Here is a 15884-nt window from a genome sequence, read left to right as displayed (position 1 = left end):
TAACTTGCTGGAAGCTGGAAAAGTCGTGATCATAAAGGATGTTGGTATCTTAACAAGGTCAAATGCGCTACAAATAACAAGGTCAAATGGACTACAAATAACAAGGTCAAATGCACTACAAATATTAAGTTTAAATGGACTACAAATAACAAAGTCAAATGGACTACAAAAATAGTTTTCTGAACATCATACCTAACAATAGAATGCTTATAAATGTACATAGAACTTGAAAGAAAAATGTAAATAATAATGATAATAATATTTTAGCTGTTTTTCTTTAAAAGTATTGACTGATTACAGCGGAAAGGTGCTCTTTTTAATTCAAAGCAAAAACTGCACAATACTAAGCATTTCATTGACTAATCTTCTCAAATAGATGTCTGGAAAATTCCAAATAAGAAGACTAAAAGTTGTGTTGTTTTGCAAACTGAACAAACGTTGGATTAAACGATTCATTGTATAATACTAGTAAATGTTGATATTTTAGAAATTCATAGAGAATTTTGCAGATTGATGATTTCAATTTTAATTTCCTTTCATGGCTCTCATTCTGACCTGAAACAAATTAATAACTTTTTGAACAGGTAAATACCCTGGACTATAAGTGAGGTATTGTCAGATCAAGTCAACATTCAAGGAAGAAAATATCCAACCGAACGATTTGATGTCTTTATTTATTTTAATACATCAATGTGATCAAAGTATACAGCATGCGGAATATTGATTTTTTTTTTAAATCTTTGCATTCGCAAGGACAACCTAAACAAATAGAGCAGCTCTCGTCTACAAGATATCATTTATTATTACACAAAACTGCTCTTAAGTACATAAAAATGTGCTTTTATCAAGACTTCTCCTTACAAAATATCACGTAGCCCAGGTATGCTCTGGCATTCTTCATCGTGAACTACCTGGCACTAGAATTGATGAATTTAATTAGTAGACGAATATAATTATATTTTAGATGAAATGCATCGTATTTTGGAGGAGGGGGTGCGAGATAGTAGATGAAGAGAAGGACCAAGTGTATACACATTCTGTGAAATTATGACATCAAACGTTAAAACACTGGTCAATTTATATATGTTTATACAGAAATATATGAATTAGTCCGTCCTCTGTAGCAAGCATCAACACCTTTCCTATGCCTATTTTAATTTTTCTTCATGAAAGGTGAAGATAACGAACAGTGATCAAACTCATAACTTCTACAAGCAATACAAAATAGATAGTTGGGCAAACACGGACCCCTGGACACACCAGAGGTGAGATCAGGTGTCTAGGAGGAGTAAGCATCCCCTGTCGACCGGTCACACCCGCCGTGAGCCTTGTATCCTGATCTAGGTAAATTTATATACATCAACCCGTTTATATACCCTTGACGTAATTTTGCATTTATAACATCTCATATATTGTACGTAAACACCTCGTTTGCTACCTAAAATGTAAACGAAGGAGCACGTCTAAAATTAGAAATTCGTAAAATATAAAGAAGAAAATTATAATAAAAAGTTTATTGGCTGAATATCGACCCTATGCAAACACATCCCCTAATAATATTTATGTGAGGAACTAGGTAGAACATTTATTGGATTCAGCAATGTATCTATAGGTACGTTAACGATACCCATGCGTACCACTGACTGGGATATAAAATTAAATTTTGTTTTATTAAATATCTTAAAAACATTATGTTCTTTAGCCATGGACCATCGTTCTGTCAAAAACCCAACTTTACAGATCACGTTTCACAGTTTCTCAAAATATTCTCCTCTACCTGGCCCACACAGCCTGTGGCGCCTTCTAGCTTTATCGTCTAGGTATCTAGCGGGCTGCAACTCTTCTCATGTTGTCCAGTTTGCTCACAATGTTCAGTAAGAATAGTAAAACAGTGTCGGTACTAACATCAAAGATGTCTGATAAGTCCGCGACTGTGACGCGGTCATCCTTTTCTAGAGCGTTACTTATCCTTTCGACAAGTTCTTCACGAATGATTTGTTTTCTACCAGGACGTTCGTCGTCTAATATAGAATCTCTACCATAAAAAAATCGTCTGTGTCATTTATACACTAAAGCACGACTCACTTTTGACATATCATCCGCCTCTTCCAGCATGTTAACAGTTTCCATTAGAGATGTAATAATTTTATTATTTTAGTGCCATTTCTTGGGGCTCACGGCGGGTGTGACCGGTCAACAGGGGATGTTTACTCCTCCTAGGCACCTGATCCCACCTCTGGTGTGTCCAGGGGTCCGTGTTTGCCCAACTATTTATTTTGTATTGCTTGTAGGAGTTATGAGATTGATCACTGTTCGTTATCTTCACCTTGCAGAGATATGACAATTACCATCACCTGATTATTTTTGTAAACAGAATCTTATCATGCACCGTGAACTTATTTTTCAATTCTAATTTTTGAAATATTTTCTGATATATATCGTAACGCATCTGAATTTTCTTCAGTAAAATTAAAATCATTTGTTGTCTGATTATGTCTACCACTTTTGGGTGAATATGACGTTCAGGAAAAAAAAGTTGTGACAAAAGTCTACATACCTTTTTAATGACCATCGTATAACTAGGACTAAAACATATTCCTCATTTAACCTAGCTAATTCTTTTAACACTTCTGGTTTACTTATACACAAAATGATGTCTGGTACGTACTCTTGTTTTAACGTGTCTAATACTTGCTTTTAATATTCCTCTTATACTTTCTATCCATTCTGACAAGGTATCAAATTCTTCTTTTTTCACGTTTAGCCCATCATCTGACAATGTTCGACAGAATTTATGATAGAGAGAAAGTTCTATCGACAGTTAAAAGACCGGAGATCTTTGTCATTAGATGTTTTATGAATCTGGGCCCATATCATTTTATTCCAATCTGGAGTCTGCATTTCGTTTTGAAGAAGAAAAGTTGCCATCTCAGGTTGTCACCCCTTGATTTTTTTATGGATTTGTCTCCGTCACGGCACTACAGGTACCGTTGACGTGTTTATGACACTAATGAGGATCTCTACAAAGCTGTAGTTCTCCTAATAGTTTCTTCCTTCTGTTGGCCATATATCAATACATCATGCAAACAATTCAGAGGGCAAATGTCGTTTTATCATATCTTTAAAATAAATGTTTAAAGTAATCCTAGACTTTAAATAAACTCATGGAAATTTAAAGATGTGTTCGTTTAAATGTACATGTTCAGTGAAAAGTTCAACGTCATATTTGCGTTTTAAATATATGGAGATACTCAATAGAGAATAATTAGCTGAGTACACTAGAACCAACATGTCTCCCGAGACCAGGAAGAAATGTTCTAGTTACACCCCCTATCATGCTGCCAAAGGGAATCAAATATTCTAGATCTGCCATTAGATTTGTTTCTTTACCAATGTTTAAGCTGAAAACATAAGAAGAATCCCGGGGTTATTTTTTCCATAATAGAATTATTGCAAAATCACGTAAACCATTTCAAAAGATTAGGCCTTATAAACCCATTACAAATACCCATTTGTTGCAGAAGGTCGTGCTTTCAGTGATATATTCTTTTAAACACGTGGACAAATACTGACATGTCGTGTCTACAATTACTCTGCAAAATTTAAAAGATCTTTCTGTTTTTCTATTCTTTTAACACACGGTATACATTCAGTCACCATGTTTTGTCGGAAATGCAATCACCTTCAGTGTACCTGTACTTCATTTTGCAGTAAACCCTGTTTATAAATTTGTATACTAATGCAAAGGTGTTTTTTTAAAGAAATAATTTGCATTCTGAATGCAATTTAACGGGATTGATGCGGGTATTAGTAATATAAACGGGATTGATGCGGGTATTAGTAATCCCGGGTATTAGTAATATTAACGGGATTGATGCGGGTATTAGTAATCTCGGGTATTAGTAATATTAACGGGATTGATGCGGGTATTAGTAATCTCGGGTATTAGTAATATTGTTCAACGAAATAGAACTGCTGTATATGTATATCGTCATCAATCTACCAAATTTAAATAAAATATTTCGTAATTTCGTATCATATGCTACCGTTGTTTTTGCCTTGAACATATTTTATTAACCAAATCAAAACGAATGAGAAATTTTTTTAACAACTTTAAAATAGTCCCTCTCTTACCGTCAGGATGAACGTAGTTAGTTATATATAAATTATCTGATGTCTAAGACTGATAACGTAGAATCATGCATTATATATCACGTGTAGGATTGTGAAATTCCACCGAGGGGGACAAGATTCACGATCTCGTAGGAGACGACTTTCACTACCCCAGTATCCCAAACGAGCTTATAATGAATGACAATTGTCTCATATATTATCTACAGTTTATAGAAAGGGCATATCCGACAGCTAACTCTCCTTTAATTTTTATTTTTTTTTAATTATTATTTTTTTTTTTTTGTAACAGAACTTAGTCACATTGTGAATGCATATAGATCTAAAATTACCCACAACACCCGTTTTCGAAAACCTTTTAAAGATAATCTTGTTTATCGAAACAGGAGAGGGTAAAATGCCGTACACATTCGTTACGCTTCACGGTTAACTAAGGTTATTACCGTAATGTTAACTAGGCTGCGTCATCCTCTCCTCCCGTGAAGAAAAGGAAGAAAATATCGCCACATCCGAATGGATGCTATGTGTACCAACTGAGAGGGTTTTATGTAGAACTTAATTTTATTGTTTAATTTATTCCACTCAGTACTGCGTAAATAGTTTTGTTGGGTTTAAGAATTTCTTAAACGACTCCACATTGTGATTTTTAAATTTTAAACTACTTCTTTGTTGCTTATGACAGCGTCATGATTTTTTATGTAGATATTGTTTGGGAAATGGGATATAAATCAATTCTCTCTGTATAATCCTTTCCTTCTCTCTCGTTGTTTAATCCCCCCTCTCTCTATCTGTCTATCAACCCTCTCTCAAATATTCAGACATATTTACAGGTTTTTTAAAATTCTTTTTCATTCTAATTCTTTCTTTTTCGTTTGTAACATGTACCGGTATATTGATTGAAGATGACAATATGTTGTCTGCTTATTATGATTACACAGTTCGGATGCTAAATCAGCTCTCACACACCCCCACATTAACTTTTTGTATTGCATCACATAATCCCATATATCCACTACGTTATTATTCAATACGTGCATCCAAGATTGCTCTACTCTATACACTGGATTTTAAAATCCTAGATTAAAATCATTCATATATATAAATAATATTTCTACATTTGCAAAAGTTTCCCGAATTCAGATTACATACACATTCAACTCAGTATCAGTCAATGATGCAAAATATGTCAAGTCCTAATACAGGCATCACGAGTCTCTAAGTAACGAGAGAGAGAGAGAGAGAGAGAGAGAGAGAGAGAGAGAGAGAGAGAGAGAGAAACAAACCCAACAACAATACTCTCTATTGAGTGGGAGGGGTATAGGAAACTATTCTACACTTACAAAATTAATGAAAAATATAAAGAATTTGCGATTTAGAGGGGGGGGGGGGGAATCCAGAGAGATAGAGAGAGTAATGGAAGTTGAAGAAGGCATTTAACAGATTAAGTTCCAGATACGAGACTCAAGGTCAACCTCATGAAAATTTCTTTCAGTTCTTCAAACAAGTAAATGGGCCAGATTTTGAAGAAACTTTTCGCAAATTAATTGTGAAACTAAAGGCTTCAGCTTTAACTTTTTGAAAGTGGTATAGCAACACATGGAATTAGTAATGTCCAGCTGGACTATACATGTAGTTGAAAGAAGACGAAGAACAAAAACACGTAGGTGGATTAAGTATAAGATGGTCAATATCTAGGCACTGCAAAGTTTATTTATAATCAGACAGTTTGGACGCACTGGTAAAAGTATATTTGTAGGAATACATGGTTTAGACTTGAACTTGAAATATGTTGAAAAACAAGACTGAACTTTTTTATGACGACGAATGTTGCTTTTGTCATCTATTCCTTTGTTAGTAAATTTGAGTTTAAGGAAACTGGCGGCATAATTCGGAAGAAAAATAATCCATAACCCATGATGGTTTAAGATAAAAAGGTCCAGACCCAAAACGAGGTCGACTAGAGGGTTGTGGAAGAGAAAATGAACACTTCAGACGTCAGCTATCAACATAGAAAGAGAATAATAGAATCCTTCATTAGTACGAGTGTGAGATAGGGAAATTCCACCGAGGGGACAAGATTCGCAGTCTTGGACGAGGCTTTGCCGAGTCCTAGACAGCGAATCTTGTTCCAGAGGTGGAATTTCCCTATCCCACACGAGTAAATAATGAAGGATTATTTTTCTCACATTTTAACTACAGTTTAGTGCATAAAATTAGGAGCTTTCAGAAAATTTTAGATTATCAAAATCCTCATTTGAACTTCGATGCAAAAACTAATTAGATAGGCAGAAAGAGCATACCCGAAAATGGTTTACACTGTAAGTGTAAACTAAAAACCCCAAGGTTGTCCACCAGAAAGCTATACTACATTAAAATTTAAAGATAACAATGCAAAATATTTTTACTTCACCGTGTAACGTAAATCTTCACCGTGTAACGTAAATCATAGAAAATATATGACGTCACAATCAAATGACGTCGCAGCAGTGTGAGACAGAAAAATCTCACATGGCTGTCTCACATGGGTAAAGTCGATCTCACACTGGTGATAATGTGAGAAATGAATATCTGCAGAAGCATGTCTCGTACTGATGAAACAGCTAGAGCAAAAAAAAAAAAAAAAAATTAAAAAAAAAAAATAATAATAATAAATGTATTCCTCGAAAGCCGTTTTTTGATCGAGTAAAGAAACATTCAAATTTCCGACAGAAGCCTAGGATCTCATTAAAGCTGTATGACCCGATGTTCATGTATTATTTTTGTACATAATTACTTTAAAGCAGATTAATTACTTTATAAAGTTATTAACTTTCCCTTAATTACATGCTTGAAAACATCTGCATGTAAAAGAAAACAGTGCGAATATTATTTAGAAAGTAAATATAGTGGCTACATATATAAATCATCCCATAATAGACGTCTATAAATAGACCCACGCGCGTCAGGGGAATCCCAACATGATGTATTAATTCATACGCAAATGTCTAGTTTTAAAGCTGAAAGAGCGTAAAACAACGAATTGCTAAGAGGTATTTGATATTTTTATTTCTATTAAACTTATGGTACGGTACTGTTATAACAAAATACACAGCTTTACACAGATAAGACCACCGATGATCTGAAAGTTTGAACTGGTCACGTGATTGTCACTTGAAATGGCAGAGTGACGCGGTTATTTGTAAACATCGATTTAAAATCAAATTATTTGGGTTAAAACAGGTGAAATAATTTATGATATGTCGTACAGTCTCATAACTACATATGTGTGATGATTTAATAGTGTTTCTACGAGATGGAAAAAAATATTGTAATTCGGACCATACAGCTTTAAGAGCAGGCAAATGGAGATCGTCAAATCCGAGAAACCAATACCTACACTTGCAGTATAGGTTTCTCTGCGCGATATGCATCGCATTCTTAGTTTGTTTGTTTTTTTGTTTGTTTGTTTTTTGGATTTAAAAGCCAAGACTTTTTAACGAGTCGCGGAGAGATATAAACGTAATCTTAACGGAGTTTGACATTTTTTAAAAGGATACGCATGTTGTTGGTGTTAATTATGGATTAGATCTTATTTTGAACTTTTAGATTTTTATTTGTCCTTTTTCTTACTATACGTTTTTTGAAGCCCTATAAATTCACCCAGTACTGGTGATGAACCCGAGGCATGCAAACATGTAAAAGTTCGAACAAAATTTAATACTGTTGCACACAAGCAAAAATCTATTTTCTCGTACATCTCAAATAATTAAATGTATTACATATATAGTTTTATACGGAACAGTGCCCTTTTACTTAATTGGATGTATGCTACACCAGAGAATTTTGATGTGAATTAAAAGTGAAGTATATGTACAATATTTTGAAATTGAAAACTTTTAAATTTACTTTATTCAGCCAAACATGCAGTTTTAGCAGATAGCAATTTGAAAGAAAAAAATTAAAACCTCTGCTGGACTCTTATCTACTCAGCTAGGCGATGCATTTTGAAATGAATAGACACATATCGCCGATATTTATATTTTCATCCATGTTTGAAAAGAAAGTCAGTCATTATGAAGGTGTAGAGTACCTCATTAATCAAAATTAGAGAGGCGTGTCAATGGCGTACTGTGCTCCATTGGCAAGTGTAGGCATTGATTGGTTGAATATTGTTTAACGTCCCTCTCGAGAATCTTTCTCTCACATGGATACGTCACGGTTGCCGGTGAAGGGCTGAAAAATTTAAGTCTATCCTCTTTTGTCACCTCTAACGACAAGCAAGGGGTACCGAGGACCTGTTTCAACCCGGATCCCCACGGGACCTACAAGTAGGCAATTGGAAGCCGAATGCTTCACCGAGACGCGAAACACCCAAAGTGGGCATGTGTGGAAGGGGGTTGGAGGGTGACTCCGGTTGCAAAATAAAACCTTCTGAGAATAGAAAATTGTTATTTACACAAAAGGTATCACAAGTTTATTTTGCATTACTGCCGTGTGAATGCCTTTTCATTCAAATTAATTCAATGCACATTAATTTACTTCGCATTAAATTTATTGGGAAGTAACATTTACATGTAAAGGGGTATGGACGCGATTGGACTAAAAATTTCCTTTTTCCATTTTTATTGTTTACAATCCTTAACCAAGGTATTTCTAATGGTCAATCAAAATTTTAATATCAGTTTTTTTTAGTTACAAGTGAGATTCGTTGTTATATAAACAAAGCTCGTGCCATATTTTTTTTGAATACATATAGGTTTAAAGACATTCCATATATATTCGCATGTAAAACTTTAGTCGAACCTACCTACTGGGGCCATGAATTTTACAAACGTGAATCTGCATGTCAGGAAGCTTCCATGTATAACTTTTCTGGCCCAGTAATTCTTCAGAAGATTTTTAATGATTTTCCCTATATATTTGTATGTAAAATTTTGATCCCCTATTGTGCCCCTTCTTACCCCCGGGGCCATGATTTTAACGAACTTGAATCTGCACTATGTCGGGAAGCCTTCATGTAAATGTGTACTTCCCAAGTCCAGTGGTTCTTTAAAAGACTTTCTCCCGATATATTTGAATGCATAACTTTTATACCCTATTGTGGCCCCATCCTATCCCCATGATTTTAACAAACTTGAATATCTACAATGTCAGGATGCTTTCCTGTAAATTTCTAGTTTTCTGGTCCACTGGTTTGTGAGATTTTCCCCTCTATATATTTGCTTGGAAAACTTTGATCCCCCATTGTGGCCCCATCCTACCCCCGGGAGTCATGATTTTCACAAACTTAAATCTGCACGATGTCAGGATCGATCGAAGCTTTCATGCAAATGTAAACTTCTTTGGCCCAATGGTTCTTGAGATTTTAATTTTCTTTTCTCTACACACGTGCACCAGTGTGTAAAACTTTGATCCCCTATTATGGCCCCATCCTACCCCCAGGGACCATTATTTTTTTCAAATTTGAATGTGTACTATGTCTGGAAGCTTTCATGTAAATCTCAGCTTTTCTGGTCCAGTGGTTCTTGGGTAGAGGATTTTTAAAGATTTTCCCTATATATTTGTACATAAAACTTCAATCCCTATTGTGGCTCCATCCTACCCCAGGGATTACAAGTTTTACAAACTTGAACCTGCACTATGTCAGGAAGCTTTCGTGTAAATTTCAGCTCGTCTGGCCAAATTGTTCTTGAAAAGATTTTTAAATGACCCCACCCTATTTTTGTGACTATCTTCCATTTGAAGGGGTCATGACCCTTCATTTTAACAAATTTGAAAGCCCCTTTGGCCTTCATCCAAGGATGCTTTGTGCCAAGTTTGGTTGAAATTGGCCCAGTGGTTCTAGAGAAGATGAAAATGTGAAAAGATTACGCCGTCGCCGACAGATAACAGACTATTGATCAGAAAAGCTCACTTGAGTCTTTGGCTTAGATAAGCTAAAAATGGAAAAAGAGAATTTGCAGCTCAAATGGTATGCTCCCTTTTAATACGCATCCGTATAAAAAGGGCATTAGGGTGACCCTGCTACTTTTGAAAATAATTTGTTTTGTAAACTCCATATACAAGACTTTGATCCCCTATTGTGGCCCACATCCTAATCCTCTCTGTCATAAAGCTTTAGAGTAATTTTCCACTTTTCTGCCCCATGGTTCTTAGAAGATTTTCCTATATATCTGCATTTAAAATTTTATCCACTATTGTGGCTCCACCCTATCCCAGGTAGCGGGCATGATTTGAACAAACTGCATCTACACTACATGTAAATTTCAAGTGGTTCTTGAAGAAAAGATTTTTAAACAACTCTGCCTTATTTTTGTCTTTTCTTGATACAGATTCACCCTCATGCAAGGATTTGTGCCAACATTGATTGAAAATGGCTCAGTGGTCATGGAGAAGATGAAAATGTGAGAAGTTAATGCTGCCACCAGCAATCAGAAAAACTCACTTGCGAGCTAAAGAGTCCAGAAAACTGTCAAACTCTTGTAAAAGCCCCCCCCCCCCCCCCCCCCCCCCCCCCCCCCCCCCCCCCAAAGTCTGGATACCTCTTTATGTATGGAAGCATACACAGGCTTGGTGGTAATTGACACATTACAGTATCAATTGAAAAATGAAGTAGATTTTAATAAAATTTTAGGATGAGATATGTAAATTTTTAAAAAAAATTTCTGTCTCCAATTATAAATGTTGGGAACCAACATTCTCTACATTCTATGTTTAGTCCTTCAGTTCTTGTACACATGTATAGGGAAAATCTCTTTAGCTTACATGGCCACCAAACCCCAAAATTACCAATACAGTGAAAGATTAAAATTAGATTTAATTTTGAAACTTTTTACATAATTCATTGTGTGGTAGAAAAAAAGTACATTCAGTCACTGATAGAGAACTAATTATACACGAAATGCCTTCAAAGAAAGAGAGAGAAGAAAAAAATAACGAAATGTTTCTCACACAAATGTGACCAGTCATCAAATATACATGTATATTCACATATAGTTAATTTTTATCATGGTCACAAATTGGATTCATTCATTTAAGCCTGGGACTGTTCATCACAATTGTCTTCCTCTGAACCGAAATGCAAAGCCAGTCGAGGATTGAAGCGATCTGGGTCAATAGGAGACTGTGTGTTATACTCTCTACCATCCGGTGATCCTCGACTCGCAAGTTCAGACTTCAAGGAAGATGAGCTTTCAGTTCTGCCATCATTTAGGGTCTCCACTCTCTTGCCCTCTAGAAGGATGGGGAGCGATTCACCGATGTACTGCTTGTTGCTTGGACCAGCTGACACAACAAAATCTTCAGTCTGACTTCCTGTTGGATTTGGTGCCACTCTTCTTTTCCGGAAAGACTTCCTCTTCGTTACTGGTGGGAGGGGACCATTTTGATCAGACGCTGTTGGTACCAGTGGCTGGAAAGTTGTTTTTCTATGACGTTGGTAGTGTTTCACATATTGCATTTCAATATGTGTTGGAGAGTTAAAATTCTGAAATACAAATGGTTTGATTAAATACAATGAGCTGAAAGAACAACAATGAAGAGACACCTGTCATTTGAATACTATGTACTTACTGGTGGGGGGTGTACAAATGATTGATCATCTATTTCAACACTGGTACTTCCATTGTCATCTTCAGCCTGTGTTATATGATCATCCTCATCTTCAGCAGAAGTTTCATCTTCACCTTCTTTGGCAAAAGTTTGATGGGAGTCTTTACTGGAATTCACTTGCCAAAATACTTTCTTTTCTTGGTCCTGTGAGAAAAATATAATGTAATTTCTAACACAGATACCACAATAATCTCAGAAATAGAGGGCTTTCAATTCAATATAAACTTACTAGAAAACGAGGTTCCATGTTAAGATAATTATCTTCTTCTTCTTCCAATTGCTGTCCCTAAAGTGAAGTATGGATTATCAAGTCAGTTTAAGTAATCTATGTGAATTGCATTTGTCTTGATTGTAAAATCTACCCATCAAACAATCAAGAGTCAATGATACACTGAAATTGGAAAGTGTTTGGAATAGAGAGATCATATATTTAGATACAACTCTAAATCAAAGAAGTATCATGAAATCTATAACCTGCTAGGTATACAGAGCCTATATCATGCAATCTATAACCTGCTAGGTATACAAAGCATATATTATGAAATTTATAACCTGCTAGGTATACAAAGCCTATATCATGCAATCTATAACCTGCTAGGTATGCAGAGTCTATATCATGAAATCTATAACCTGCTAGGTATACAAAGCATATATTATGAAATTTATAACCTGCTAGGTATACAAAGCCTATATCAAGAAACTTATAACCTGCTAGGTATACAAAGCCTATATCATGCAATCTATAACCTGCTAGGTTATACAGAGCCTATATCATGAAATTTATAACCTGCTGGGTATACAAAGCCTATATCAAGAAACTTATAACCTGCTAGGTATACAAAGCCTATATCAAGAAACTTATAACCTGCTAGGTATACAAAGCATATATTATGAAATTTATAACCTGCTAGGCATACAAAGCCTATATCATGAAATTTATAACCTGCTGGGTATACAAATCCTGTATCATGAAATTTATAACCTTCTAGGCATACAAAGCCTATATAACCATTCCTGTAGTGAATTGAAGAGCAGCAGATTCTTTTGTATCAAGAAGCAAAGGAATGAAATTAGATTTCAGTTTTCTTTTACATCATTAATTGAAGGAAAATGCATACAGATACATTGAAAGTGAATATTAATAGCCTTCCAACCTGAAAATTACATAAGTATCAGATAAAAAAACTTACAACGCATAATACTAAGTAAAACTTACAAATTCAAACTTGGTTTCCTCATCAGAGTCTGTAAATTCATCTAAAAATGATGCAAAAATACATTGTCAATTCACAGTGGGCTTTGGCAAGAAAAAGAACCATGCATGCATGGGTCAAAATTGGTGGCACTTCACCTGAAGCTGGTGACATTTCCACAGTAGTGATCAATTCTCATATAATATATTTAGTCTAATTTGTTCCCTAAAAGGACTTTCATGTTTCTAGGTAAAGTATACTCTATTTTCATGAAAAATATTCATTATTTTGCAATGTTTGTTATACATTATAGAGAATAATTAATGGTGATCCAAGATGCGACATTAAGAATGAATGTGCTACTTTTCCTGGATATCTATTTTTTTAACATCATATTTTTTGTACAATTTTCCTTTCTGCAGAGAATGTGATTCACATTGTTATGACTGGTACTTATGTGTCTCTTAAAGATAGATCAAAGGGAGACAAATTAATCATGTTCTCCAACCTACATGTATGTGAGGTTTTTGAAACAAGAAACAACATTATCAGTGACAAAACGAGGGGAGCTAGATGATAAAATGCTTCATTTGCAATGCCCGATTACAAGAAATGATGCAAACTGATGGATAACAGTTTGTTTTAACAAGAGCCATGCTCATACTGCAAGTCTGCCCATCTGATATTTTCAGAAGTGTAGTAACTTGTGAACTCTTACATATATAGCTCCATACCAGATACCCTGACATAGTAACTCTTGAACTCTTACAAATATAGCTCCATACTAGATACCCTGACTTAGGCTATCTGACATGAATCCAAGGTCAAGAACACAACCTTTGTGAATAAAATCAATTTCTGACATCCCTTCACTAAAGAAGTACATCTATGGTCCCAGGAGATTGATTTTTAAAATATTTTTCAAATCAGTGTCCTTGACCTCTATCTGAGATCATGACACTCTTTGTTGCAGAAAAAAACATCTAAAACTGTTCAAAAGAGATCTCAGTTTTGGTGATCCAAAGGTTTCGGGAGACCTGAAAAATCCATCATTGCAGCTTTTTCATGGTAAATGACATTGACTGCATACAGAAAATTATAACTTGATTTGCATATTCTTAATTCTAGCAATGTACAAAAACATGGTGCTGACCCACCTTCACTGCCTTCCAGTATACTAGGAATAGATGTTTCTGAAGAGCTTTTTCTACAATAGAAAACATTTCTGACATGAACTAAGAAACATTCTAATAAGATGTGTATATTTGACAAAAGTTTTGCTAGATTTGACAAAGATCATCCCATTATTTCCAATAAAAAAAAATCTTTACAAGATACAACATATTATTAATAAGTAATACTTAAATATAGTCAATTTGACAAACAAAATTATTTAGTACTATCCAACTTACTTTAAAAGATAATCCTTGCTGAAATATAGAAGACATACAATTATACAAATTAGTTCCACACATTAGATAAAATCTTGACTTGTATTCTAATTACCTTTAGTAGCTTTGATAAATAAGTGAAATGTAACAATTCTCTTATGTCGAGTATATAATGACTTCAAAGTTGAATTAAAAAAAATTGTAACACTTTCATGAAAGTTTTTCAGGTAAAAATCAAAGGCTGAATATATCATTCAAACCTTTTCAATAAATTTGCAATATCAAGATTTTCTCAATTGTGTTAACACAAAGCATCTGGAGCCAAAAAGTGAAAATATAGTGATTTTTGGACCATTGCTAAAGAATGGAGGGAAATTCACATGTTTGTGACATTGCTCATGCTAAATTCAATACCATAGCTATAACTAGTTTAATTTGTATTTTTCATCTAACAACCCCCCTCTAAAGAATGAAGGGAAGGCTTCACCATCTATCTGCATTAGAATAAACTTTCTTTCAAATTTTAGCAGACTGTCAAAAATGAAAGTTATTCATGTGTTCATGACCAATTTAAAAAACAACAACCAACATTTATTAAATTATCTAAAGTCTGAAATATACATAAGCTTATATTGATAAAAACAATGACAGCAGCCTTTTTTTTAACAGTATTTCATTTTGGAAAAGTTTTCAAGTGACAACCCACAACATAAGATATTTCATCTAAATTGCTTTGATTTGCTCTAAGTATTAGTTTTAAAAAATTGAAAATAGACTTTCTTAGTTGCTGATTTTACCTCCTTTGCTTCCTGTACCGGTAGACAGCAATGCCAATCAGTATTAGAATAATGACCACAATGATTGAAATGACCACCATCATCCACATGACCAGTTCACAGTTAGGGTTGTCTGAGGGGCAGGCACAGTGGTAGCTGTCAAGGTCATCATAACAGACAAATGGAGGAAGACACGGATCACTGAGGCATTCGTTGACCTCCTTGGTGCAGTATCTACCCTGGTATCCTCCCGTACACTGACACTGGTAGTACGCATCAAAGCTGTGTGTCCTGTGTGTGTCATCACATGGGTAGATTCCAGTGGCTGTAATGTTCATATATAGGGAGAATATTACATGCTAAAATCCACATCATATGCCACATCAGCCCGAGTGACCCCATATCAGCCCGAGGGTAGATTCCAGTGACTTTAATTTTCATATATGCAGTTCATATTTTTTCTTTAAATTTAAATACCTTTTTAAAATCTAAAGTGATACCAACTTTTATGTTATTGGGATAATTATTCTTTGGAGTTAAAAACCTCCTGGACTTTAGAATTTTTAAAATGCTGTCATCTTGCATTAAGGAATGAAAACATCCTTCTTTAGATACATCCACATACTGTATTCTTAGCAAATTAGGCATCCTTGAAAAACCACAACCAGTCTCACTTTTATTACCTCCTATGGGGCACAGACATGAATATTTTGCTGAAAGGTGTTTCAAATTTACTTCAATTAAATAGAAAATCTCCGTGTGCCATTCAACCAAAAGCCCAGTAAGAGAGGCAAGGCAGACCG

The 15884-nt window shown here is 34.9% G+C and overlaps 1 protein-coding gene across 1 annotated transcript in view; it reads right to left on the bottom strand.

The window, feature by feature from the left end:
* Positions 1-10910: 10910 nt before the first annotated feature.
* LOC125672755 (uncharacterized) overlaps positions 10911-15884 on the bottom strand; it is a 188624-nt gene continuing 183650 nt past the window's right edge. Inside the window, exons 212-218 of the mRNA XM_056159795.1 lie at positions 15103-15406; positions 14327-14344; positions 14072-14121; positions 12938-12978; positions 11951-12007; positions 11683-11865; positions 10911-11596 (exon numbers count right to left, since the gene is read on the bottom strand). Of these exons, the coding sequence (XP_056015770.1) occupies positions 11144-11596; positions 11683-11865; positions 11951-12007; positions 12938-12978; positions 14072-14121; positions 14327-14344; positions 15103-15406 (1106 nt within the window). The 3' untranslated portion in view covers positions 10911-11143. The remainder of the gene's footprint in view (positions 11597-11682; positions 11866-11950; positions 12008-12937; positions 12979-14071; positions 14122-14326; positions 14345-15102; positions 15407-15884) is intronic.

The sequence above is a fragment of the Ostrea edulis genome, chromosome 3 (genome assembly GCF_947568905.1).
Source record: "Ostrea edulis chromosome 3, xbOstEdul1.1, whole genome shotgun sequence".
Classification (NCBI taxonomy): domain Eukaryota; kingdom Metazoa; phylum Mollusca; class Bivalvia; order Ostreida; family Ostreidae; genus Ostrea; species Ostrea edulis.
This window is presented reverse-complemented; position numbering and strand designations above follow the sequence as displayed.